Source organism: Equus przewalskii, chromosome 6 (genome assembly GCF_037783145.1).
Source record: "Equus przewalskii isolate Varuska chromosome 6, EquPr2, whole genome shotgun sequence".
Classification (NCBI taxonomy): Eukaryota; Metazoa; Chordata; class Mammalia; order Perissodactyla; family Equidae; genus Equus; species Equus przewalskii.
This window is the reverse complement of record NC_091836.1, coordinates 69,364,205-69,391,749: the sequence shown is the minus strand read 5'-3', so window position 1 is coordinate 69,391,749 and position 27,545 is coordinate 69,364,205. Positions and strand designations below refer to the sequence as shown.

At 43.5% G+C, this 27,545-nt stretch overlaps 2 protein-coding genes across 7 annotated transcripts in view; one reads left to right on the top strand and one right to left on the bottom strand.

The window, feature by feature from the left end:
- CHRDL2 (chordin like 2) overlaps window positions 1–15,525 on the bottom strand; it is a 43,904-nt gene extending 28,379 nt beyond the window's left edge. For 2 of the 6 annotated variants that reach the window (XM_070624172.1, XM_070624173.1), the window contains exon 1: window positions 15,392–15,525. Coding sequence is in view for 4 of the 6 variants with exons in the window: in XM_008526140.2 (XP_008524362.1) it covers window positions 854–935 (82 nt within the window). In the remaining 2 variants the exon portion in view is untranslated. Of the gene's footprint in view, window positions 1–853; window positions 1,650–15,391 lie in introns of those variants that run through there. The other 4 variants (XM_070624169.1, XM_070624170.1, XM_008526140.2 and 1 more) reach the window with 3 other exon arrangements.
- Window positions 15,526–15,701: 176 nt separating this feature from the next.
- Window positions 15,702–27,545, top strand: part of RNF169 (ring finger protein 169) — an 83,334-nt gene continuing 71,490 nt past the window's right edge. The window contains exon 1 of the mRNA XM_070624168.1: window positions 15,702–16,237. Within this exon, the coding sequence (XP_070480269.1) occupies window positions 15,736–16,237 (502 nt within the window). The 5' untranslated portion in view covers window positions 15,702–15,735. The remainder of the gene's footprint in view (window positions 16,238–27,545) is intronic.

Here is a 27,545-nt window from a genome sequence, read left to right as displayed (position 1 = left end):
GAATTAGGGAACTGATTTTTTTTTTAACAACCCTACCATGTACCAGCTAGTTGCTTTACATATTTTCTCTAATTTAATCCTCACAACAGTCCAGGGATTTTTACTCCCATTTTATAGATCAAGAAACTGAGGCTCAGAAAGATGTCCTCCATGCCTGCCTCCCACTGGTTGGTATTCAACAGATCTGGGATGGTGAAGACCCTGGTCTCTCTCACTGTGCCCCGCTGCCTCCCAGAGTCTCACAGCTCCAAATCAGGGTTCCTTCCAGATGCCGTGGGGCAGGGAAAAAAGCATGGGCTTTGGAATTGGAGAGTTCTGGCTCTGGATGGCTTACAAACTCTGTAAATTCGAGCAAGTTTCTTCTCTCGGCTTAAGTTTTCTCATCTGTAAAATGCAAATGATAACACCCATCTCATGGAGTGTCCTGAGGATCAAGAGATGAAGGAATGGGAAGGTTATTCTAGTCAGATCTTCTTTCTTTCCAGGCTCTGTTTAAATGCAATAGACTTTTTGTCTCCTTCACACCGTTGCAGCCACACATACCGGACTCTCTACTAGGAAAAAGCACCCCCCTCCCCGGAAAAGCACAGTGCCCTGCCCTCTCCCACTGCCCTCAGTCCCCCATCCTCAGGTCCACGCAGCAGCCCCTTGGCTCTGAGTCTTGCCAAGTTCCCCATCTCCCAGACTTATCAGCCCAAACTGGTCCGCAGGGGAGTCTCCACGTTCCTGGCGCAGGTGCTGCCTGGATGGCTGTCAGAACAATTTGGGGTCCCAAGTCCTGACACTTTCCCACACATCCTGGGGACTCGCATCCCTCTTCTGCCCACCCAGTGCCTCCCACCCCTCTACTTACGGGCTCGAGCGTGGGAGTCCAAGGGGAACCAGAGCAGCGCGAGTCCCAGCAAGGAGGAGAGGACCCTTACCTCGGGAACCATCCTTCTTTCCCCCAGGGCCAGGCCGCCAGGCGCTGAGCCGGGAGGGGAGTGGGGAGAAAGTGAGATGAGGGGGACACTGAGGCGCAGGGGCCACAAAGCAATCCACACACCCAGGGAGGGCTGCCGCTACAGTGGAGAGTCAGAGAGGGGTCGAGAAGAAGGTGGTGAGGACAGAAAGGGATGTCCAAGGTGGGAATAAGAGGAAGGTGGAAAGAGAAAAAGGAGAAAGGAAGGAGAGGGAGAGATGGAGGAAGGTACAGCAAGAGGGAAAAGCAATAAAAGCAAAGGAGAAAGTGAGAGAGGGGAGGAGAAGAAAGACGGGAGAGGACAGGGGTCTGCAGAGCGCGCAGCGCCGGGCGAGGCGCGCAGAACCAGCCGCCTGTTCCGGGCGCGCGGGCTAGGAGCGGCCGGCGCCCCCTGCTCAGTGGGCTCGGGGTCGGGCCGCGGGGTCCTGGGGCCCGGCTGGGCGGCGGTACCGGCGGCGGCGACTGCGCGGCGGCCGCGGGGGCTGGCTGCGCGCGGGCCGGCTGTGCACGCCAAGGGCGCCAGGCGCCGCGCTCGGGCGCATTTGTACTTTGCCGCGGGAAGCAGGCAGCCCCGGCCTGACGCTGGCCTCGCGCTGGCGCCTCCTCTATGGCACCACCGGCTTGGTGGATTGGCCACCCGAGAACCAGGCCCACTTTTCCCCCTCCTCTCTCGTGTCGGCTCTGGGACGGACGCTCCAGGCGCGGCGCCGAGAGGAGACGAGGGGGCTGGGGAGGGGGAAGGGGCCCCCCCGGGCCACGGTCTTTAACCCCTGACTCCCCGCGACGCCCAGACTGCAGGAGGATGGAACCCAGTTAGGCTTCAGGTGGAACTTTCGGGTGGGGAAGGATGAGATATCGGGGTCGGAGAGGGGCAACCGGCTGCGGAACCGAGAGGCGCTCAGGCTAAGGAGCTCGGCGGTGCGCGCGCAGATCTTGGCCTCGGGATGGAATCAGGACACGTGCCGTTCTTAATTCTGTTGGTGGTCTTGGCCGCTCCACCTCAGAGTGTTTCCCCATCTCCAGGACGGGCATCTTAATATCTTTAGTGTCTTTTAATATTTTTCATATCTTCCCACAATTGTTGCGAACGTGAAATGAGATAATGAACGTCAAAACATGCAAATCTCAGAAAGACGGTCGTAATTCCAGGTGCCGAGAATGCCCTTACCAGTTCTCCGGACCTATGTGCCATGGCCAGGTTGAAATCCAGACCAGCTGGGTCCTTGGTCCTTCCTTCCCTCCTCCCCCTCCCCAAGCAGGACACAGTCTCTCCTTTGCCTCTGCAGGTAAGGCCTGCACCTCTCTGAGAGTGTTGGCCATGTTCAGTTCTCTTCAGTCACAGCTGCTTGTCTTCCACCAGACAAAAAGAAAGTGTTTTCTTTCCCACCAGAAGGCGAGCTACCTGAGGGCAGGGCCCTGCAGCTCCCCACCCTCGGTGCACGGTTGGTGCACTGTACCTTTTGTTGAAGGAGCACATGAGTTAACAGGACCTAAAGAGAGAACAACCAGCTCTGTTCAGACAAACATCCAGACTCTGAAATCAAAGAGCAGGATCTTTGTCCTGACTCTGTACCTAGCTTGCTGGGACATTTTGGGTAAGAACATCCACGTCTGCTTTGGAACTCAACTTCCTGCCCAGCTTCGCTTGCAGAGCTGCTGGAAACTCTGGTGAGTATTGGAGGGAAGAACACTGGGAGGAGTGAGAGATGAGATGGCATGCTGAGCCACATCCCACTCCGGTAGGGAATCACATTTCCAGGTTGAAACACTTCTGACTGGCTGTCTGTAAAGACACTTTCCTGGGCTAAGGCTGGGCTCCCCATTCTGCTGTGCTGCCAGTCCACCCTCTCCAGAACAGAGAGCACCAGGAGGAACCCGTGATCCCAGAAACAGTGCTTCCCTAGGGCTCTCAGAATCAGGGACAAATGTGATCTGTTTCAGGTGCCCTTCGTGCTTAACTTCTCCCACTCTGATCTGGCCAGTTTCTTCCTCTCCCCTGAGCGTACTTTAACAGATAATGAGAACCACGTAAATCATCATGCTTCCCTTTTTGCCTTGGCTTTTAGAGAGCTCAGAATTAAATTTAGTGCTTAACTGCAGAAATAATCTCATCCCAAGGATCTGGGAGAGATCTTTTCCCTTCTCCATTTTTGTTGAAAGTCTGCTATACACATAAATTCATGTTTCAGGTGTAAGAGGTAGATTAAGATTGGCGTTCCCTAGTTAATTTCCCAAATATATACAGAACTCATACAATTCAACAATAAAAAAGTGAATAACCTGATCAAAAAATGGGCAGAGGATCTGAACAGCCATTTTTCCAAAGAAGAAATACAGATGGCCCACAGGCACATGAAAAGATGCGCAGCATCACTAATTATTAGGGAAACCAAAATCAAAACTACAAGGAGATATCACCTCACACTCGTCAGAATGGCTATAATTAACAAGACAAGAAGTAACAAGCATTGGAGAGGATGCAGAGCAAAGGGAACCCTCATACACTGCTGGTGGGAATGCAAACTGGTGCAGCCACTATGGAAAGCAGTATGGAGTTTCTCAAAAGATTAAAAATAAAAATGCCATATGATCCAGTGATACCAGCACTGAGTATTTATCCAAAGAACATGAAATCAATAATTCAAAACAATATATGCACCACTATGTTCATCACAGCATTATTCACGATAGCTAAGACATGGAAGCAACCCAAGTGCCCATCAACAGATGAATGAATAAAGAAGATGTGATATATATATATATATATATATACACACACACACACAATGGAATATGACTCAGCCATAAAAAGGACAAAGTCGTGCCATTTTCAACAACATGGATGGACCCTGAGGGTGTTATGCTAAGTGAATTAAGTCAGATAGAGAAAGACAAATACTGTAAAATTTCACTCATATGTGGAAGATAAACAAACAAACAAACACACAGATAAAGAGAACAGATTGGTGGTTACCAGGGGGAAAAGGGGTCGGGGGAAGTTGAAAGGGGTAAAGAGGCACATATCTATGCTGATGGATAAAAAAGAGACTATTGGTAGTAAACAAGATGCAGTCTATACAGAAACTGAAATATAGTAATGTACACCTGAAATTTACACAGTGTTACAAGTCCATATGATCTCAATAAAATAATTTTTTTAAAAGATTTTATTTGTTTCCTTCTTCTCTCCAAAGCCCCCCGGTACATAGTTGTATATTCTTAGTTGTGGGTCCTTCTAGTTGTGGCATGTGGGACGCCGCCTCAGCATGGCCTGATGAGCGGTGCCATGTCCGCGCCCAAGATTCGAACCGGTGAAACCCTGGGCTGCCGCAGGGAAGCACGTGAACTTAACCAGTCGGCCCCGGGGCTGGCCCCTAGAATAATTTTTTTTTAAAGAGATTGGCTTCCCCTGCATCCTGTCCATTCTATTTCAGGCAAGGTCTCTACCATGAGACCAATAAAGGTCTCAACCCTCTTCTCTATTCTTGTTGTCCTCAGAGTTCAGGCCATCATCAGCCCTTACCGGACTTTCCCAACAGCCTCTTAACGAGTCTCCCATCCCTGGTCTGGGCCCCTCCAATCTATTTTCCTCACATTTGCCGTAAGAATTATATTGATCATTTCTACTGACAAATCAGATCATATCACTTTCCTACTTAAAACCCACTAACGGAAGTAAAAAAATAAATAACATTAAATGCAATGTGGTATCCTGGATTGGATTCTTGGGCAGTAAAAGGACATTAGTGGAAAAATTGGTGAATAAAGTCTACACTTTAGTTAATAGTAAGGTAACAATATTGGTTTTTCAGTCTTGACAAACGTGCCATGGCTCTGTAAGATGTTAACATTGGGGGAAACAGGGTGAAAGACATATCGTTCTTAGATAAGAATTCTGTACTATCTTTGCAACTTTTCTGTCAATCTAAAATCCTTCCCAAATAAGAAGTTTATTAAATAAGTAAATAACAGGAAAAAACCCTCATTATTAGCTTCCTATCACTTACAGATTAAAATCCAAACTTGTTGGCATTGGGTTCAAGACGATGCACATTTCGCCTCCTCCTTACCATTGCATCTACCCTGATTTTCACCAACCACTCGCCTCCCCAAACTGACCGTGCATTTTCACACCTCCTTATCTTTGTATATATTTTCCTTCTGCCGGACTATCTTTCTCCTCCTTCATCTAGTGAATTCCTTTTTACTTTTTAAAAGTCAGCTCTGGGTCACTTCCCTTCTGAGGTCTTTCCTGAGTTGCCCAAGCAAAGCGAAGTTTTGGTAGCACTTTGTATTGTAGCTGTTGGCGTGTAAATATTTATTTGCATTTTGGAGGGTAAATATTTATTTGCATTTCTACCCTGCACTGTGAGGGCAGGGGTCTTTTTTCATTTATATCTACATTTCCAGCACTTAGCAAAGTTCCTGTCACAGAAAGATACCGAATAAATAATTGCTTCATGACTGAGTGGAGACCTCAGTGATTTGAAAAGATTGTTCTTTCATGGGAGAGCCTTCAGCAGCCTATGGCCTTCATCTTTAATGAATAAGAAACAAGCACTTGAGGACAGTTTCTGTGTCTTCTCTAGAATTGCTGTTGCAGATGCTTGTCCATATATTATCTATTATCCTTTCAGAAAGGAGAGCTGATAAATTCTTCCAAAATCTAGACAGGAAAAAAAAAGGTATCTACCCATAACAATTTATTGCACCAAGTTTGTCTGGCACCTGCTTTTTTCCCTCTTAGGGAACTTGCTCACTGCCTTCCATGGCAGCCCATTGCACAGCTGGACAGCTCTGTTAGAAAGTTCTCTAACTGAAATCTGATTCTCTGTGACTCCCCGCATTGCTCCTAGCTCTGCCCACAGGGCTAGACAGAATAAGCCAACTCCTTTTGTCTTTTGAGAGCTCCACAGAGGTTCGAGGCAGACAGCCCCTCTTCCCTACTCTCATCCTTGCCAGTTCTGGCCCCTGGACCCCTCATGCCACATTAAACTTTCCCTTTCCTCAAATGTGCTGAGCTCTTTCGTCCCCCATGCCCCTGCACAGATGGTTTCTTCTAATGTCCTCCCTCTTCTCACTCTAATCTGTCTGACAAGCTTATTTTTCCAGGGTCAAGGTAATTGCTACCTCCTTCATTCATCCAATAGTTACTGACAACCCTGTGTCAGGCACTGCACTAGGTGCCAGGGATGCAGTGGAGAACAAGACAGACATTGATGCTTCTAGTTCAGGTCCTAGCTGAAGTCTCTTTCATGGCCTCTGAGTTAGCTTTTCTCTCCTCCGTGCTTCTGTATCTCCATTATAGCACTTACCACATGGTATTAGCAAAGGTTTTGTGTCACCTCCCTTAAAGTGAGTGCCTTGAGAACATGGACTACTGTCTATCGAATATCTTCCCTAGCCTTCAGCACACAGTTCTGTACACAGTAACTGCTAAATAAAAGTTTGTTGAATAATATCCTTGTTCCTTCAAATAATCCTCTTGTGACATGTTGTTTTGGCTAAAAGGCCTCCTCCTGGGCTGCAGGCTGCTTGATGATGTAAAATTAGCATAAGGATGAGGATCATAGAGATCAGTGTCAAGGAAAGACTTCTTAATCCAGTCTGGTTAATTCTGTAAGTAAGAGTCTAAAAGCAGATTCACCGTAAGCGAGTTAATATAAGAGGACTACATGATAGAAACTCTACACCAGTGCTGTGCTGGTAAATGTTTAACTATCAGCTCGCCAGGGGAAAAAAGCCCTGGTTTACGGCAGTTGCCACTTTCCATGGTGTAAATACTCCCACCATGGCCAATTTCAAGCTACCAATGTGACATCATCAACTGTGGAGTTGATGTGGTGTTTCCACCATACAGATCCAACAGATGTAAATAATTCCAAGAACACTGATAGTAAAATGGAGTAAAATAATTAGGAGGTGGTGAGTTTGAGTGTTTTAAACATAAGTTATTTCATTGTCAATTTATATAATTTAATGTTTAGCAATGATTGTGCTTAACAACCAGCTTGCAAAATTCTCGAAAACTTAACACTGAGCACTCCTGAGCCCTTACAAGCCAGTTTTAGTAAACTGCCTTTACCTTTTTTTTAAATAGAGGTATAATTGACGTAAACATTATATTAGTTTCAAATGTACAACATAAGAATTCAATATTCGTATATCCTGTGATCTCCACAGTAAGTCTAGCTAACATCTATCACCACATATACTTACAGAATTTTTCTTTCTTGTGATGAGAACTTTTAAGATCTACTCTCTTAGCAACTTTCAGATATGCAATATAGTATTATTAACTATAGTTGCCATGCACTGCTTTTACTAGATAATGTCCTGAAAGGGGGGAACAAACTGACTCTTTAAAGCTGGGTCCAATCTAGACAGATGAAGAGGAAATTCTTATTTGAGAAGCTGTCAAAGTTAATTTATTTGTAAAGTTAATAATCCCCACTCTATTCCCACCCTTCAGCCAGGTCAGAATTACTTATCCACGTAACAAATAGGTATTTAAAACCCACTATTAGGAGCCGGCCCTGTGGCTGAGTGGTTAAGTTCATGCACTCTGCTTCTGCAGCCCTGGGTTTTGCTGGTTCGGATCCTGGGCACGGACCTAGCATCGCCCATCAAGCCATGCTGAGGTGGTGTCCCACATAGTAGAACTAGAAGGACCTACAACTAGAATATCCAGCTATGTACTGGGGGGCATTGGGGAGAAAGAAAGAAAGAAAAAGATTGGCACCGGATATTAGCTCAGAGCCAATCTTTCAAAGAACAAAAACCTACTATTATTTTAGGACATGCTCCTTTGGATCTCCAGATAGTGTGCATATAGTTGGCCTAAATAAATGTTTGTAGAATTGATGAATGAATCCTTAACATACCCGAATAGTGCCTGGTACATTGTGTGTGCTCAATACATACATGAGTAAACGAGTGAATGGATCTTCTTAAAGTGAGGCTCACCTGCATTTATTTCTATGGTTCTTATGTGGCTATGTGAATATTCCCAGGTCTTTTTTCTCCTTTGGTGGGCCCTCGCTTCCCAGGACCACCCGCATACAGAAATCCTGACGGAGGAGGTATCAGGAAACCAGGATGGTAGGAATGAAGAGGCACCAGAGTCATCTTTTAAAAATGTAAATCAGGTAATGTCACTTCCTTGCTTAAAACCTTTTCATTGTGCTTAGAACAAAATCCAAACCCTTTACCACATTTTGTAAATCCCTTCCTGACCTGGCCTCTGCCTACTCTCTGACTTCAGAGCTTTCTTTCTGTACCCACTGTGCCCTCACACACTGGCCCTGGGTACACCAAGCTGCCTGGTCCCACTGCAAGGTTTTGCTCTTGAAGTTTCTCCTGCTTGGAATGATCTTCCCTCAGCTTTTCCCCTGGCTGACACTTTATTCAGCTCAAATGTCGCTTGCTCAGTGAGGTTTCCCTGGTCCAACTTATCTAATGATGTCCCAGTCATTTTCTATCATATTGGCTTGTTTTATTTCCTTTGTGTCACTTATTATCTAAAATGTATTTCTTCACTTGTGTATTATTATCTGCCTCCTCCATGAGCATGAAAGCTCCATGACAGCCTGGGCCTTAATTCCTGATCACCACTATATTCCTAGCTCCTAGAACAGTGCCTAGTACATAGTAGAGGCTTAGTGAATATTTTTTTTTAAATAAATGGAGGATAGAACACTTATCTGGGTTATCTGATTCATGTGAGGAATGAACCCTAAACTCAAGACTCCAAATCCTTAGAATTCAACCACATTAGTATTTTCACCATTATTATTACTTCCCTCACTTTTATTATCATCTCACAACCATCATTATCAACAACAGTGCTGCATGGCACAGGGGGGTACTTACTGCCTGTTGAATGAATGAATGGACAGGCGTCCAGTTTACAGCTGACCTCAAACTTCCTTTCTGGTCTTATTTACTACTATCTCCTCAGTCCAGCTTCTTATATATACTTTGCTCCAGCAACTCATAACCAGTCATTTTCATGTAACACACCATGTCTTCATGTCTCCGTGTGTTGGTTTATTCTACTATTCCTTCTCTCTGGAATTCCCATTCCCCTTCTTTGATGAGTTCACATTCTTCTTTTAGGATCTTGGGACTCATCTCCTGAATTATAGTTGTTTGCTGACATATCTGCCTTCTCTCTAGATAGCGAGCTCCTTGAAGGTGAGACTGTACATTTTCATCTCTGTATTCTCAGGAACCATTGCTGGGCCTGTCACATAGCAGTTTCACAGTATTTGTTGAAATCCTCCATCTGGTGTCAAGCATAGGCTGCCTGCAGAGCCGTGTGCTAGGTGCTAGAGGAAAAGATGTACAATGCTGGTCAAAACACGGTTCCTGGTCCAAAGGACTTACAATCTAATTGGAGAGACAAGTTGTTTTCATAGAGAAGGTATATTAAAAGCCAGTGTATTCTAGAATTAAATATGAGACAGGAAAAAGCTTGGTGTGGAGGAACACGTACAGGGCTGGAGCAGCCAGAAGGCTTGGTTTCTCGTTCCTGCTTTACCATTAACTCACTATGTGGCCTTGACAAATTACTTCTCTTCTTTAGACCTGGGTTTTCTTCCCTGTAAACGAAGAAGTTTGGTCAGAAGCCTTGGATGATTTCTGAAGCCGATTCCATCTCTGACATTCTGAGTTTGGCTCTATGGAAACTGGCTGGAAAGGAAGGTGGGGAGAGCTCAGTAGTCTCGGCTTGCCCCCTGGTGGTCGCTCGGCGAAATCACAGTCCCGGGAGACTTGGCCTCAGGCTTTTCCCAGGGATGGAGACAAGCAGAGCTCAGAGCCTAGTAAACAAAGAACTGTGGGACAACGACCATTCTAGGAGAGAACCAATCAGGTTTCTCACTGGTCTGTGGCTCTTTGTTATAGAATCCTATCCTCCTTCAGGATGAAAGAACTTGAGAGATCATGCTCTTTGTTCTCCCCAGACAGCCAAGGCCAAATCCGTCTCTTATCTGTTTCTTTCCAAACCAGGGGAAGTCAATCTTTCGGAGGCTGTCATTGTAGTTCCCCCTGACTTTTCCTTCTGCTCTCATCACAGTGCTCCGTTCTGAGCACTGTGTAACAGTGTAACTATTTATTTATGACGAAATGGGGGTTTTCTCTCCTTCTCAATCTTTTCCTGGAATAGGGCCATGAGTCCCTCTTTCTGGGTCACTTGGCCCAGACAAAGTGACGATAGAAGAAGAATTTCTTTGGTGAGATGAGGAAAAGAGACAGACTCTGCTAGAATAAGACAGGTGATTTACAGTGTCAACGACGGTCGACGGGAGCAGAGAAAGGGTTGTCTTTTAGGTGTTTCACTCCAAAGCGGGGTGGGGGAGGGCCATTTGCCCATTTACTTCCTTATTCTCTATATGTCGAACCTAAAGGACTTCTTAAAGCCACCTCTATTCCCTCAAAGAAAAGAACAGCTAAATCAGAGAGGGAATTGGTTGCTTGGAATCTTGGGCCAGAGCCTAGCGGAAGAAGAATAGGGGCTCTGAGGCTGGGGAAGAGAGGAAGAAAGAGTGAGGGATGGGAGAGAGGTGCAGAGAAAGAAAGAATGAGACCAGTTGCTGATTCTAGGCGAATTTATGGATACCTAAAGGGAAATTTAAAAAAAATTAAAGAACTGTTTTTCTCCACCAGTATGCTTGTTAAACAAAATTTTTTCTTTCTGACAATGCACTGTACTTTGAATCTTGCTAAACATTAAAGGCATAACTAAGGGGATAACATTCATTCACTCCACAGCATCTGGAATGTGCCAAATACTGTACCTAAAGTTAGCCCCACCAAAACCAGCTCAGCGTCCATATCTTGCCTCCCTTTTTGCTGCTGAATTCTCAGCACCCATATTATCCTGCCACACTGTAGGTGCTCAACAGCTATTTGTTGAACAAACGAATGTTAGCTGCACTATACTTTCTCCAATGATATCTCACCTCCATAGGGGTGGGATGAAGTCTGCTTAGGTTATTTTTATTCCTTACTGATAATTATAGGATCGAGAGTTACCCTTATAAACTGTAAATCCATAAGTAACACTCCTTTGGTCCAACTATTAAATCTTTCAATGGTCCACAAATATCATGAGTTTATTCCTTTGCAAAATGGAGATAACAGTATACTAACTTCACAGGGTTAATTTAAGCTTAAATGAGATACATACATTATTGCTTAGCATGTGCCTAGCATATGGTAGTTACTCCATAAATTCTAGTTCTTTTTCTTTCCAATTTTCCAGCCTAATGTCCAGCCCAATGTTCTAGCCACATCGAATTCCTTATCTGTCCCACACAGACCCTGAACCTATACACCTGTGTGCCTCTGCTCTTGTTTTCCCTCTGCCTGGAATGCGTTCACCTCTGTCGACCTGGTGAACTCCTCTTCATCCTTCAAAACAGAGCTCAAATGTCCCCTCCTCTGTGAAACCTTTCCCAACCCCCCATCTTTGCTCTCTGCTTCCACAGCACTCTGTATGTGTCTCAGCTATAGAGCTTTTAATTTTATTATAATTCGTTTTTTATGTTATAATTATTTATACTTGTGCCTCTATGTTAGGCCGTGAACTTGAGGGGGGCAGGGACCAAGTTTCATCTGTATTTGTAGAGTGGAAAGATTCTGGAGGAGGCTGGAAAGATGACAGGTAGAGGGTTTACCTTTGCAAAAAGAACTACTTCTTCCTCTGAAGCAAAAGGGAAGGAACTGAAGAAGAGTGATAGTAAGAATGTAGCAAGAATCTTTAAAGCAAAAGGGAAGGGGCCAAATCTCAAGGGGAAATCTGGCTCAACCAAGAGTACAGGAAGAAGATGCCACCCAGAGAGACGAGGAGGATAAAGGAGAGGTGGCACTGGGGTGGTCTGAGGAAGAGATCCTTCTCGTTCCTAAATGTGTGAGGTCTCAGGATGGACTCAGCGCCTGGGCTGGCAAGAAGAGGTTCTTGGGCCTGCAGGAAGAAACAGCCTGTCACCACCTGGAACTAGGCTGAATGGCCTTGCTGCACATCTGAGTCTTTCAGTCCCGCAGGGAGAAGCTGGAGCCTCCAGCTGGAGGGAAGAAGAAAGGTTTGCAGTGATGTGGGTGAATACTGAAGGGATAGTGGTGGTACGGAACTGTGGAGAGCTATTTAGGTGGGCACACTATGAGAAGGATGGCAGGGAATTTTGGCAGCAACGCAGTCCTCAGAAAGTATGGCAGCAGTGGCAGAGCCAAAGCTGCTGGAGAGGAAGCAGTGGTAGGTGTGGCCGCACTGCTATCTGTTCCAGTTGGCACCCTTGATGGCTGCATTAAAGTGACTCTGTGAGTACCTCCTCCCTTGGTGGTCTGTGGTACAGGTGGGGGCTTAGAAAAAAAGCAACACATACAACTCAGGCCCCTTCTACTCTAGATTGTTGGACCAAGCTCCTTGGGTCATTTTATAACTTACAAAGCACCCTTGACAACCATTTTCAGGTGACATTTCAAAAACAGCAACGAAGGAGCGGCCCGGTGGCACAGCAGTAAAGTGTGCACGTTCCGCTTTGATGGCCGGGGGTTCGCCAGTTCGGGTGCAGACATGGCACCGCTTGGCAAGCCATGCTGTGGCAGGCGTCCCACATATAAAACAGAGGGAGATGGGCACGGATGTTAGCTCAGGGCCAGTCTTCCTCAGCAAAAAGAGGAGGATTGGCAGCAGTTAGCTCAGGGCTAATTTTCCTAAAGAAAAACAAAACTCAGCAAGTCAATGTCTCAGTCAGAATACTTTGATGCAAACAACAGACACTGTGAGTAATTTAAGAAAAAGAAGAATTTACTGAAAGGATACAGAGAGTTGACAAGGAAAGCTGGAGAGTCGGATATGGAAAATGGGTTGTAACCTAGGAAGGCAAGGCAGCAGGCATCACAACCATCTTTGTACCTCAAGAACATGAGGCACATGTCAGGGCATGTCCACCCTCACTATGGTAGGGACACCATCCCTCACCCCCAACCCCCATCAGGGACCCAGTACAGGTGGACATCCATTGTCTCTGTTGAAACTTGTCAATATGCCTTTGTGTCATTCTCTGAAGATTCAAAGATCAGAAAGGAGTGGCCAGGTGGCCGAGCCCGGGTCATATGTCATGCTGGGGGAACGGAGCAGAGTATCTCCCTGCTTCAGCTCCCCAGTCTCAGTAATACTGCTTAGAATGGGGGCATTCCCACAAGCAGGAAGGAGGTTTGGATGCTGATGGTAATCTAAACTAAACAAAATATCCACCATGCCCTCATCTTCCAGACTGGTTTTGCTTTCTAGTTATTCTGTTTTTGTCAGTTGTCAATTGTGATCATAATTTCAGCGCCCTAAGCTTGAAACTTTAGAATTATCCTCATCTCCCTCATTTTCCCACAGATTTCTTAGATTTGCCTTGCCTTCTGTCACTGCCACTGCTTTGGTAAGATTACTTTGGCAACAGCATAGAGAAGAGAAGAGACTGGAAATTGGGAATAAGACTTGTGGAATGTTAGCGCTAGAAGATTCCTTCGCATTTATCTGTTGTAGTGGTCTTATCTAGGTGTAGACATTAGAATTCCTATGGCATTAAAAAATATACATGCTGGCGTCCCACCTGCAGTTTTGGGGTTCAGTAGATCTGAGGTGGGACTTCAGGGTGTGTGTGAGGTACATCCCAGGCTGAATACTGCTGAATTCCAACACCCTCATTTTAAAGATGAGGAGGTTGAGGCCAACACAGGCCAACAAAGACCTCTTTGAAATCACACAATGAGTTAATGAAGGCGGGGGGAAAGGGCCAGGAACAATCTCAGATATCCCAGCTTTTGGTCCAGGCCTACTCAGACCTTTTGCTTTTTCCTTCTGCAAAAGGAAATTTCCCGTCTTTATTTGTATCCAAGAAAGCATGCTACACTTCCGTGGTTCAGCTCCTCCAACAGCAAATAGGTTTCAGATTAAGAGCCCAGACTGTCAAGAGTGAGCAGCCTGTTTCTAGTGGTAGTTGGCTTGATCTCTGGACCACAGGCCTCCCTTGTCAGAATCTGGGCATAGTGTCCTCAAGCACCTTAAGTCGGGAGGGAAATGAGGAGGACCCCGGGATAAAGGACAGTCCAGTCCAAGCCATACTTCTGCGTTTGGCAGGATTCTGACTGTGTGGGCCTCTGTGTACACAAACCCTTATTTCAATTACTCATTGACCCTTCCTCAGTTCTTGACTGTCCTTTAGCCATCTGGTTCTCATCTTGGGAATCCACTTCTTTTTTCTGCTGACTTCCACCAATCACTCCACCTTGGATTTGTTTACCACCAGCTCAGGCACTGTTTCTGGGCAATCTCATGGAAACCCATGTGTTCCATTACATTATGTCGCTTTTTAAAATTTTGTTCTCCTTACAAAACTTGTGTTTTCCTATAAAGATTCCCAACAGGAAATGCCATTTACTTAATGCTTTCCTGCTCCAAATCTACCTTAGTGCAAAAAAGCAAAAGGTGGGAGAATTCTTTTTGTAGAACTATCTTTCTATCAGAGGACCATAGATAGACTTCACCCTCTGCATCCAGAAAGGGTCTGGCATCAAAGTCTAGGTACCTCACCCAGTGACTCGTCTAAACAGGAATGACACAGTCAGAGCTGTCTTTTAGGAAGCAACTCTAAGAGCTGTGGAGGATGGATTGGAGGAAGAGAGACTGGGCAGGGAGACCATCTGTAGAAGCTACTGAATAATCTAGGTGAGAGACGAGACCTGAATTGGGCAGTGGGAGTGGGATGAAGAAGAGAGGATAGCTGGGAAAACAGACGTTTGGTGAGAGACTTGACAGGACTAAGAAACTGACAGATGTGGGAGAGGAAGGAGAAGTAAAGATTACCAGATTTCGAGCTTGAGGAACTGGGAGGATAGTACCTTTAATAGAATGAGAGAAAAAAGAAGAGCTGTTTTGAAAGGAGGGTGGAAGACAGTGACTTTAGTGCTGTACATGAGTGATGCAGACATCCAAGATGATGTTTCCATCAGGGCTGCACTCAGGAAGTCTGGACTGTAGATATCAACGTGGGAGTTTCAGCTGGAAGAAGTGAGAGGCGGGGGCGGGGGGCGGGGCTCACGGAGAGAGTAAGAAGAGAAGAGGACTGAGGCCTGAGCCTAAAGGAACACCCACATTTAAGCCCAAAACAAGGGGGAGGGCTCAAGGAAGGAGTCTGAGAAAGAGCTGAGGGGTTGGGAAAAAGCAGGAAAGTATGGTTTTGCCAGCCAAGGGAGGGAGTTCCAGGAAGGGATGCGGAGAGGGAGCATATGGACACGAGGATGACAAGAAGCTGTTATTTTTGGCAGTTAGTTGCTGGTCACAGTAGGCCTGGTCTCAGTCACAACAGCTACCCTCGCATCCAATGAAGCGCTGAGGCAGGGCTCTGGATAATTTGCATACTCCCCACTCACTTCAGCTTCAGTTATCAGCGTACTGGAGGACAAATAAGAGTGATTCACAAAGTTTAAATATCGCTCAGAATTTCCAAACAAATCCCCTCAGTTCTCAATTTCATTTGGTTCAATAAGAGAAAATTGCATAGACTGGAGGGCTAGGGTGAAGACCGGATATATAAAGGGTAGCTAATAAATATTAATGAGTCTCACCTCCCACCAACCAGGTCCTGGGAGAGCCTCCTCCGGCTCCCTGGAGCCCCGCCCCCTCATGAATATGTAGATAGAGATGCCCGCCGCGCACTGCCCCGCCCTCTACTCTTCTCCCTCGCAACGGACTCTCCCCTCAAACGGGAAACAAGATGGCGGCAGCAGGTCCGAGTACTCGGGCCTCTTCTGCGGCGGCAGCGGCGGCTCTCAGTCGGCGGGGCCGGCGGGGCCGCTGTGACGAGATGGCGGCTGCCAAGACTGGGGCCCCGGGCCCGGCCTCTGGCCCCGCGCTGCTGGTGTTGCCGCCGCCGTTGCTGCAGCCGCCGCCACCGCCGCGGCCGGAGGAGTCGGGCTGCGCCGGGTGCCTGGAGACCCCGGGGGAAGCGGCGGCCCTGCCGTGCGGCCACTCGCTGTGCCGAGGCTGCGCCCAGCGCGCCGCCGACGCCGCGGGCCCAGGTTGCCAGCGCTGCCGCGCCCGCGGCCCGGCTTGGGCCCGCCGTCGGGCCCGCGACGACGGCCAGGCCGACGCGGAGGTGCCGGGCGAGCGCGCCCGCCGCGGCCAGCCCGAGCGCTGCCGCCCGCGCCGGGACGGGGGCGCGGCCGCCGCGGGGCCCAGGCCGGAGCCGGAGCCGCGCGCAGCGCCCGCCGAGCCAGGTGGAGCTTCCCCTCCCTTTGGGGTCCCGAGCGAGGCCGCGCGCCCGGCCCGGCCTGCTTAGGGGGTGGAGGGTCCCAGGCCCGACTCGAGCGGGGCGGAGAGTTCTCGTGGGGTCGAAGCGGGCTCTGCCAGGTGCGGAGTCCGCTTCTGCATGTGAACTTCGGGATGGAGTCCGGGCGCGATGGATTGGGGGGGCCAGGGAGGGGCCCCGGCGCTTTGCGTAAGTCAGAAGTTTGGAGGGAACCGTAGCGTTCTTGTAACAACTTAGGGCAAGGCTGGAAGCGGGCTGTGGGAAGAGGGCACTGAACTTTGCAGGGGCCGTGGAGGACCAGAGAAGTGCTTGATTTCGTGTTGTGGAAGAGCTTGGGTTCGAATGGCTTGGAGAGATGTGGCTCCTGGGCCCGAGTGGGTTAGTGTGGAGTGTCCGGAGTTTTGGGGACAGGTTGAATTCGAGGATGTGAAGGGAGCCTTTCAGACTTGAGAGTAGAGTGGGTTGAGGGAATGAGCTTGCCATGTCCAGTGTTCGCAAAATCTTGAGCAATGCCTGTTTAGCACAGAGCTTGGCACCTAGTGAGGAAGCAATAAATGACGGCTATTTTGTATTTATAATAATACTAATAATAAGCTTCAGTAGAACTCGAGGTAAAAAGCTGGGTGGGATTTAAAAGTTTTGGAAGTGGAGATTTGGAATGGAAATGGTTGACAGGGGCTGCTTCTATCTCCATGGCAGCATAGGTTTCCTTCTGTCATTCGGGCAATTAAAAGTCTGTTGCAGGACTGTTGACTTCAACTTCTTTGCCTGTCCCCCCCCCCCCCCCCCCGAAGCCTGCCGCTCTTTGGTGCTGAGCTTGACATAGAAAGTGCCCTGCTTAAAACACAAAACAAAACTGTGTTATAAACTTAGGACTCTTTTTGACACACACCCAGTCAACACAAGATCTACAGCTCTTTGATAAGAGACACTTACCTAGGAGGAGATTTTAAAGACACATAAGACACATAATCAGGAAAGGCCAGATATTTGCACCTCTTGTGTTGGGAATTCTGCCATGTGTTATTTTCAGTAGGGAAAAGGAGGCGTTGCTTGTGAATGAAAGTCCAGTCCCTAGAAACTACAGGTTCCAGAATGCAGTCTGTTTTGGTTCAAGCGCTCAGACACTTGCCACCGTCCTAGGATACCTTACTTTTATTTCTGTGTCTTTCTATGTCCCTTATTATTTATATTCTTTTAAGCTTCACAACATTCTTATGAGATAGGTTTTTTAATTTCCATTTTACAGATGAAAAAGAGGCCCAAGGAGGTTAAGTAACTTGCCTAAGGATGAAAACCCAATTCCCTCTGATTCCTACTCAAATCAGGGATGAAGGCCTCCCTAGATGTCATCTAATTATTGGATGCTGTGTGATGATCTCATATGCTATTTAATTGCTTCAAATTCTGAGATTATGGCCAAAAATAAGACCCTATTTTTCTGGTCTCCTTACTAGTACTATTGATTATGTGGTCAAATAGAATAGAAATTTCTATTTTTATTTCCAAAGCCTGGACTCCCTTGTGATATATCAGGTCTGAAATTTGAACCATGAGAGGGAGTATGGCTTCATGATTTGTGCAGACTTCTTCCCTTGAAGAAATTCGTCATAAAATGTGTATCAGTGATCAAGGAAAATGATATAAAATGAGTTTCCAAATTAGGATCTATAGAATAACTGAGTATCCACCAATTGCTTTATATGTTTATATTTGGACCATAATGAAAAATATTTTTCCTTAAATGTTCTTGTTGGATCATTGAGGGTGTATAATTACATGCTTATTAAATCAGTGCATTATAGAAGAATATTACTGAACAGAGTTTAGAAATTATCTTCTAGCTTCAGTGGGTTGTCTGGACCTCTTGAGGTTATATATATATTTTTTTATTCAAAGTTTAATAGGGCATTCACTAATTCAAACAAAAATATAAGAAAGTATACAATGAAAAGGTTCCTCCTACCCCTTTCCTTATTTCCCACTTCCACCAAAGATTCTTGTTTCTTCTTCCACAGTTTCTTTGTGCTCCTACATGGAAATGCAAATATATTTATTTTTTGATCTTTTTATACAAAAGGTTGTACACTGTTCTGTAACTTGCTTTTTTCATGTAACAATACATGATGAAAATCTTTTCATACACATACATGGAAGGTTTCTTTACTTACAGTTGCAAGGAATTTCATCAAATAGATACAGCATAATTTATGTAACCATCTATCGGTGGACATCTGGGTTGTTTCCAAACTTTTGCTATTATAAATAGTTGTTTGTAAAATTGTTATTTGTGTATGTGCATTTTTATGGAGAGGTCACCTGTAGCTTTCACCAGATTCTCAAACGGTTGCAAAAAAACAGTTAAGAACTATTGTTTTAACTCAGGTCCCTCATTCTACAGAAGAGAACTGAGGACCAGAACGGAGAAGATAGAGACTAAGCTAAAGGTCATCGTTAGTTAGTAGCAGATAAACAAGGGGTGAGAGGGTAACCCATAAATAAGGGCTAAAACATAGCCTAATTTACAGTTAAATGCTCATCATGGCTTTTTTTTTTTTTTTTAAAGATTTTGTTTTTCCTTTTTCTCCCCAAATCCCCCTGGTTCGTAGTTGTATATATTTAGTTGTGGGTCCTTCTAGTTGTGGCATGTGGGACGCCACCTCAGCATGGCTTGATGAGTGGTGCCATGTCCGCGCCCAGGATCCGGAACCAGTGAAACCCTGGGCCGCTGAAGTGGAACGTGCAAACTTAACCACTCGGCCATGGGGCTGGCCCCAACAATTTACTATTTCGTTTTTTTTTCTGCTTTTTCTCCCCAAATCCTCCCAGTACGTAGTTATACATTTTAGTTGTGTGTCCTTCTAGTTGTGGCATGTGGGGCGCCACCTCAACGTGCCTGATGAGCAGTGCCGTGAAACTGCGATCTGAGCCAGTGAAACCCTGGGCTGCTGAAGTGAAGTGTGCGGACTTAACCATTCGGCCACGGGGCCGGCCTCATGATGGCTTTTAATAGGGAAAACTAAAAATAACAGTGTCATAAATGTTTACATTGTACTTTTAGTGGTGGGAAACAGCAACAGAATTGGCAGTTTTAGGTATATTCAGAAATATATTGCTTAGCAGTATTCTTTTGGTGTAGTTAGGTCAATTGATAAAAGAAATGTCAGGCCTGCTTTATAATACTGGAAATGAAATTTTGTAGTAAATGCACTGCTGTTTAAGTGAAATCCTTACAGTTTTTGTTGCTGTTGTTGAAGCTCCATGGCTCTTTCGGAATTGAATTGTCTAAAAAAAAGTGCAAAAATTTGTGCTTGTTGAAAATTTTGATTGTGCCAGTGACATTTTTGTTTTTTGCCAGCTCTTTGGCAAGCTTTAAAGTTCAGAATCTTAATGAGTCCTGTGAAAAATGTTTTATTTTAGGTTCCTATGCATTGTCAGTTTGCTTTTGTGTGTAGTATCAGTTGTTTTGGGCAACACTGTGTGTGAGGGCTAAGTCAGTGATGATTTCAAGATGAACCCAGACCTCCTCTTGATGTTCCTTGAGGACCTGCAGCTCGTTGTGTATACTGACATGTTAAGTTTCTGGACCATCTTGAGCAGTGTTCAGCAAGTATGTAATGAATGCCTGCTCTGTGCCAAGTACTCTTCTAGATCCTTGGGAGACATCAGTGAATGAAATATTCAAAGATCTCTCCCTTTTGGAGCTTATATTCTAAATTTACAAAGAGTCCTAGTCCATTGATTTTAAAAAAGAGAATTTACCACAAAGATGTGTATGGGTAGATTTGCAGCTATGTACAATAGCAACACTTAAGCCTCACTGATAATAATTAATGAATTTTAAGAATTCCTTTAGTCTTTTGATTTGAAATCAAGGATCATCATTCTAAGTTATACTGGCTTTGAACTTGAAATCAAGACCTTTTTAGGACAGTCTTTTTTTTTCCTGCCATGGGCAATAATTGAAGAGAAAAGCTAGACAAAGGCTGATGAATCTTTTAAATTGACAGTGAAAAAATTTTTTTTATTTATAGTGTTAAAAGTACATTTCAGAAATTGAATAGATCAAAAAAAATTAAATAGTGCCTCATTTATCCCTCCCCTTTATCCCACCCCAGTCTCCCTGTTCACTTAGGGTTAACATTTATACATTTACAAAATTTCCTCTTTCTGTGAAAAACAAGTAGTTCTGGTTTATTACTCAGTTGGCAGACAATGTTTGCTATGTGTGCAGCCTAAATTGCATTTAGGACTAATGAATAATGAAGTCATGTGATTGCAGTGTAAAAGGACAGGAATTTCCCTCGTCTGTAAGGATTTGTTTTAAAATATATAAAGTGACTCAACTTTTTATCCTTAATGACACATACTCCAGAATTTGAGTGTCTTTATGTGTTTACTCATGCAGGAAACATTTGCCTTGTGCTTATGTGTTGTTAAGACTCAGGATGAGATTACCTCACCAAGTAAACATTAATACCATTGAAGGACTGGTTCCATTCTATAGAATTGAGGATTGAGCAGCAGGAACTCAGGAGGTATTTGTTTTGTTCATTTGTATCTCTACTCCCTGTCTAACTTTCCGTTAATCTTGGAAGAGTTGCCTACCTTGAATTCATTTATATTTGAGTTTGCTTGAGTGTAGGATGTAGGATATGTTTGTCAAATTTCATTCCACTAATTCGGTGAGCATTTTGGGGGTACACACTGTGTAAGAGAATACAATTAAAAAGATGAATAAGACATGGTCCTTGTTCTTTAAGATTTCACAGGCTGGTCGGGGAAACACTGTATCAGATAACAATACAAAGTGCTAAGTGAGGTAAATGCACAATGCCAACAGAGTATAGGAATAGGATAACTAACAGCCTAGAGGAAACCTGAGGAAGGCTCTTGAGCTCTTACCAGGTGAGGGAGGAGGGGATGGCCATTCGAGGCAGAAGCACCTGCATGCACCAAGGCATGAAGGCACTTGGTGTATTGAGGGACTGAGAAGAAGTTATAGATGGAATGTGGGACTAGAGTGGGGAAGGAGAAGAGAAGAGACTGCAGAGGTTAGGTCATGAAGGCATGGTATGTCACGCTAGGAGAATCTGGGACTTTGTCCTATAGACAGTGCGGAGCCCTTAAGGATTTTAAGTAGTGGAATGACAGCATCATAATGTTCCTTAGAAAGACAATATTGGTTGGAGTGTGGAGGAAAGATCTGAGTAGAAACTGGAGGAAGGATGTCCAGTTAGGGGACTATTTTAGTAGTTCAGGCAAGAGATGAAGAGGGACTAGACTAAAGCAGTGGCTGTGGGGTGTTTCCTTCAGTCATTCATTAATTCAGTAACTGTTTGAGGGCCTTCTCTGTGCTAGGCACTGGAGCTTCAATAGAAATGAAGCATGATTCTGTCTCTTAAAGTCAGTGTAGTTGGGAAGATTGGTATATAAACATGCAACTGAAATGTGGTATAATGCAATTATAACTGTAATGTAAGGTATAATTGTAGAAGGCAGTGTGGTATATATTAATAGAGCAAGTGAATGGGGCAGGATCTGGAGATAGACTACCTGTGTTGGAACTCCAGCTCTGCCGTTTATAGCTGTGTGTTATTGGGCATATTCCTTAACCTCTCTGTACCTTAGATTCCTAATTTCAAAAATGGGGAAAGCAACAGTAGCAAAATTGTAAGGTTGTTGTTAAGAGTAAATGAGTTTTTAGAATGCTTGGTATTTAAGAGCTCAATAAATGTTAGCTATTTTCACAAAGAAGAGAACCCAGCTTGGATTGGCTTGGCTTGGATTGGTCAGAAATGGCTTCACTGAAAGGCAGACACTTGACCATGAGTATTCAGTAGGTGGATGAGGACAGGATAAAGATGAGGGAAATCAGTACATTTAAAAGCACAGGAGTATGAAACAAGGAGAGGTCTAGGGATTGTAAATAGGAGTGGTTGGAATATAGAGTTCGTCTGGGAGAGTGGAAGGAGGTGGAATTGCAGAAACAAGCAGTTACTGGATAATAGTGGACTTTGAATGCCATGCTAAGGAGTGAGGATCTACTGAAGAGTTTTAAAGAGGAGTTCGTCTTTTCTTAGAGAGATCACTCCTGTGGGGATAACGTAGCAGACGGATTGGAGAGCCCCAGTTCTCTTTTAGCAAGATGGCTAACTGAGATAAGCTGAAGATTCCTACGCTACAAATATCGAGAAAAGATGGGTGATATAGAACAATTCTTACATATTCCTGAGCTTGCAGGAAAGACAGGAAAATCTCCAGGTTCCAGAAACAAAAAGGGAACTAAAAACCAAAACTTTAGTAAGCCCTTGAGCTCATGCTGTGTTACACTGGAGCAGGGTGAAGGGGTGGAGTGAGGGGTTATTTCTAGTTTTCTATTCCTGGTGGATTGAATTTTAACCATGTGTAAAAGGGAACCAAAACTAAGACTTCTGCATAAAGCTGAGCTTCTTGATGTGCTGCCTTCTAGGTGAAAGGGTTGGTTCGAGAAAAATCTTCCCACTGACACAAGGCAACAATAAGAAATCTTGTCTTGATTTGCCTGGGCTCTATGCAAAGAGGAAATGGAAAAAAGCTCCTCTGAGAAATTGAAGCATAAGACATATGTGTTGCTCATATTTGAGATCTGAGTTTATAATATATGGTTTAGGTGTCCCCATGCTGAGAAATTAATGTAAAAGCTGGCTTCAAGCTAGTGAAGTCACCTGTGAAGGTAGTGAAGGTAGTGAAGCTACCCTGAGTCACCTGGAGAAAGGAAAAACAAGACTCCAAGGGGGTACTCCCATATCTTGGGCCATGAGGGATTCTTACAGAAGAAATAAGCCCAACTGAAGATGAATTTATAATTAAAAATGACACTTAAGGAAACAATTTTCTACCACAGATGAGAGTCAGCAGATATAACAAGCAAGAGGATTACAGCTCTAAGAACTGGGATAGTAGAATGGCAGTTTGAAAGATAATGTAAATTAGCATATTTTAAGTGACTAAGGACATTAAAGAATTAATTGACATCCTGAGAAATGAATAAGACATTATGAAACAGGCACATTTGAAAAAGAGCTAAGTATAATGAAAAATAGGTTAAAAAAAAGCTCAGTAAATAAGTTAAGCAACAGTTTACGCAGATGAAGAGAAAATCAGTAAGCTGGGAGTTAGATAGGAGGAAATCCTGAGAACGCAAAACAGTAAGATGAAGGAAAATAGGGAAGTCAGGTGAAGAGAAATGAAAGACAGATCAAGAAGACCCAACATCTAATAGTAATTCCAGAAGGAAAAAAAAAGGAATAAGGGAGACGTGGAATTTAAAGAGATGATGACTTGAGAATTTTTTGGAATTAATAAAAAGGCATGAATCCTTAGATTAAAGACTCGTGAGGCCCTAGCAAGAATGGAATGAACAAAACAAAACCTCTGCAATGAAACTGCTGAACGCCAAAGCCACTTTTAGAAGCAACCAGAAAGGAAAAACAGAGGCACAACACTCAGACTGAGAGCAGATGTCTCTTAATTAACAAGAGCGGCCAGAGGAAAGCTGAGTATATCTTCCAAGTGTTGAGAGAGATCTGAATTTCATACTCCCCTAAGTTATCGTTCAAGAGTGAGGGCAAAATAAAAATATATTCAAATAAACAAAACTATAGAGAATTTACTGCACTCTTTCTGAAAGAACTGTTATACTAAAAAATGTACTTCAGGAAGAAAGAAATGTAACTTAGGGGAGAGTAGGCTACAAGAAGTATCCTTAACAAAGAAATCAGTAGGTAAACTAAGGCAGCATTGACTGTATAAAACAAAAATAGTTGCGACTAATTCATAGGGGCTGAAACCAAAGTGGAACTAAAATTAGAGAAGGATAAAATGTAAGCTGAGGGGGAAAGTGATCAGCATTAAAGAGTCCTAAGGTTCTATATGTAGTTCAGGAGGAAGATAAAGATATTGATTAACTTTAGGCTTACATTCAGGTGCATATTAAAAATTTAAGGGTTACCACTAAAAGAAAAGAAATACAACATGTAACTGATCTACTGCACATATATAGAACCATACACCTCCCAAATTAGAGAATATACATTCTTTCTAAACAAATACGGAACATTTACATAATTAGGCACAAAGAAAGTTTCAATAAATACCAAAGATTGATATATAAACCATGTTATCTGACCCCAATACAATAAAATTAGAAACTAATACCAAATATAACCAATTCCCTCTACCTCCAAACCATGTTTGGAAATTAAAAAAGCAAAACTAAAAGCAAACTTCTAAATAATGTATGGATGCAGTACAGAATCATGGGAATTGGAAAATATTTAGAACTGAATAACAGTGGAAACACTATTTGTCACTATCTGTGGAATACAGCTAAAACAATACTAAGAGGACAATTTAAGTGCCTATGTCATATTTCATTGAGTCTTAAGATGCCATCATTTGTAAGATGCACTATTATTTTCCAAATATACTTTCCTATCACTTAGACTTTTTAACTCTTGTAAATATATTTAGATATAGATTTAGCATATCACTCATGCAGACATTTATAAAAGGAAATGAAGTAATTAGTAGAATATTCCTGTGACGACCTCATATTCGGAGTCTGATTCTTCTAAATCATTTTTGACTGAATCCTAAAGGTTTGCATTTTTTTTACATAATGTTACTCACTGTCGTTGAGAGCATTGGTGATACAGCATTTCTTAAAAGACTGCTCCACGGCTACCTCCAGCTGCTGGCACCTGTCAGGTTTTTTTTTTTTTTTTTTAAAGATTTTATTTTTTCCTTTTTCTCCCCAAAGCCCCCCGGTACATAGTTGTGTATTCTTCGTTGTGGGTTCTTCTAGTTGTGGCATGTGGGACGCTGCCTCAGCGTGGTCTGATGAGCAGTGCCATGTCCGCGCCCAGGATTCGAACTAACGAAACACTGGGCCGCCTGCAGCGGAGCGCGCGAACTTAACCACTCGGCCACGGGGCCAGCCCCTGTCAGGTTTTGATGGTGATGCTTTCTTGAGCTTGCCAGAAGGTATCAACAAAAGGTTTTCAGAAGAGATTCATAGTTTTTCCTCAGATGGTTTGTAGCAGGTTTGTTGGCTAACATTGAGCGGTTACCATTGTCCAGTCATGCCAGCACTGCTGATCAGAATCACTACATTTTTTTTGCAAGCTTATTATTATTATTGTTATTTTTGCTGAGGAAGATTTGCCCTGGACTAACATCCATTGCCAGTCCTTCTCTATTTTTTTGTATGTGGAACACCACCACAGCCTGGCTGGTGAGCGGAGTAAGTCCATGCCTGGGATCTGAACCCGCGAACCTTGGCCGCCAAAGCAGAGCACACAGAACTTTAACCACTTGGCCGTGGGGCCGGGTCCTGCAAGCTTATTTTTTAACTGTCTATGTTCATATATATAAGCAGTGACAATGGCATCATCCCTGCTGCTGACAATGATTCTAAGACTCCGATTGTAAGAAACATCCCAATTTGAGAGGTGTTAATATGAAAAAATGTATGTCTTAGAATCTAAAAGGTATTTGAATAAAAGAAAGCCTGAAGATAAGTGGCCAACTGAAGAAGTTAGAAAAGTCACAGCAGATTAAACCCAAAGGAAGGAGAGAAGATAGGAAAGAATAAAGATAATAACAGGAATTAATGGAATAGAAAGCAAACAGTGGAGAGGATTAATAAAGCCAAAATCTAATTCATTGATGATATTAATATAGGATTTATATTATAGACAGATCTGGCAAGATTGTTCAAGGAAAAAGAGAAGCAAGAAGGCATAAATAACATTAGGAATGAAACAATGCAACTGTAGATATGATAAAGATTTTTAAAAACCTCATAAATATAGAATGTAGAAAACTTTATGCCCATGAATTTGAAAAATTGTATAAACTAGTCAGTATCCTAAAAAAGACAACCTATCCCAGCTGACTCAAGAATAAATAGAAAGTACAAATAGAAATGAAACAAAAATTGAACAACTAGTAAAATCTATCTACTAAGTAATACATGGATGCGATGAGCAAAATCCAGAATGTGGTAAACAACAGGACAGGCCCATTTTCTTCCACAAATATGTGAAAAAGGAGAAGAAAAAGGAATAGAAGGGAAATGTATAGATTAAAAGACACAACCAATTTTAGTGTATGAACTTGCTTGGATCCTGATTTGAAAAACTATAAGAACTTCTGACAGGAATTTGAATACTGGTTGGATATTTGCTGGTATTAAAGATTATTAAATTTTTAGTGTGACAGTTGTTTTCTGGTTACATATTTTCAAAGAGTCCTTATCTTTAAGAGGGATGCTAAAATGTATATAGGTAAGATGATGTGTCTGGGATTTGCTTCAAAATAATTTATTCAGAGGAGGGGGGCAGATAATGATTAGGGGAGTAGATGAAATAAGATTGGCAATGACTTGAATGAAGCTGGGTGATGGATATGTTGGGGTTCATTATACTGGTCTCTGATAAATATTTGAGACTTTTCCATAATAAGATGCGGAAAAAAATTCTATTCATTAAAGAAGCACCAGGCACAGATGGTTTTACAGATTACCCAAATATTGCAGGATTGGTGATCCTTATGCAGACTATTCCAGGGAATTAAAAATGTTTCCAGACTCATTTTGGGGGGCTTTTACAACTTAAAATCACACAAGGACAGTGTAAGAAAGGAAAAATACAGGTCAGTCTCAGGAATGTAGATTTTAAAAATCCCAAATGAAATATACACTAATCGAGTAGTATATTTAAGAAAAATGACAATCAAGTAGCATCTATTCCGGGACTGGGAGTTCAGTTGAACGTTAAGAATCTATTGTAGTTCACCACATTACTTTACTACAGGAAAGTAAAACCATATGATTATCTCAAAAGATGCTCAAAAGAGCATTTGACAAAATTGACCATTCATTCATTATTTAAAAAACTAGAACACTTGAAATAGAGGGAAACTTTTTTTTGAAGTGGAACTTGTCAATAAGGATGGTTAGTGGCCAAAAACAGTCAAGATGATTTTGGAGCACATTGCTGTGTAAAATATTGAGCTATTATAAAGCCATATTAACTAAAACAGTGAAGTATTGGTGTCAGGATAGTTGAATAACCAGTGTTATTAATTATAGAGACCAGTAACGTGCCCTCATATATTTGAATTTGGTAGATGCCAGGTGGCATTACAAATCAGTGGCAAAGATACCATTATTAGTTGTGTGGGTAGTTAGCTGACCTTATAGAAAACAAGAAAAGATATCTCACACCGTA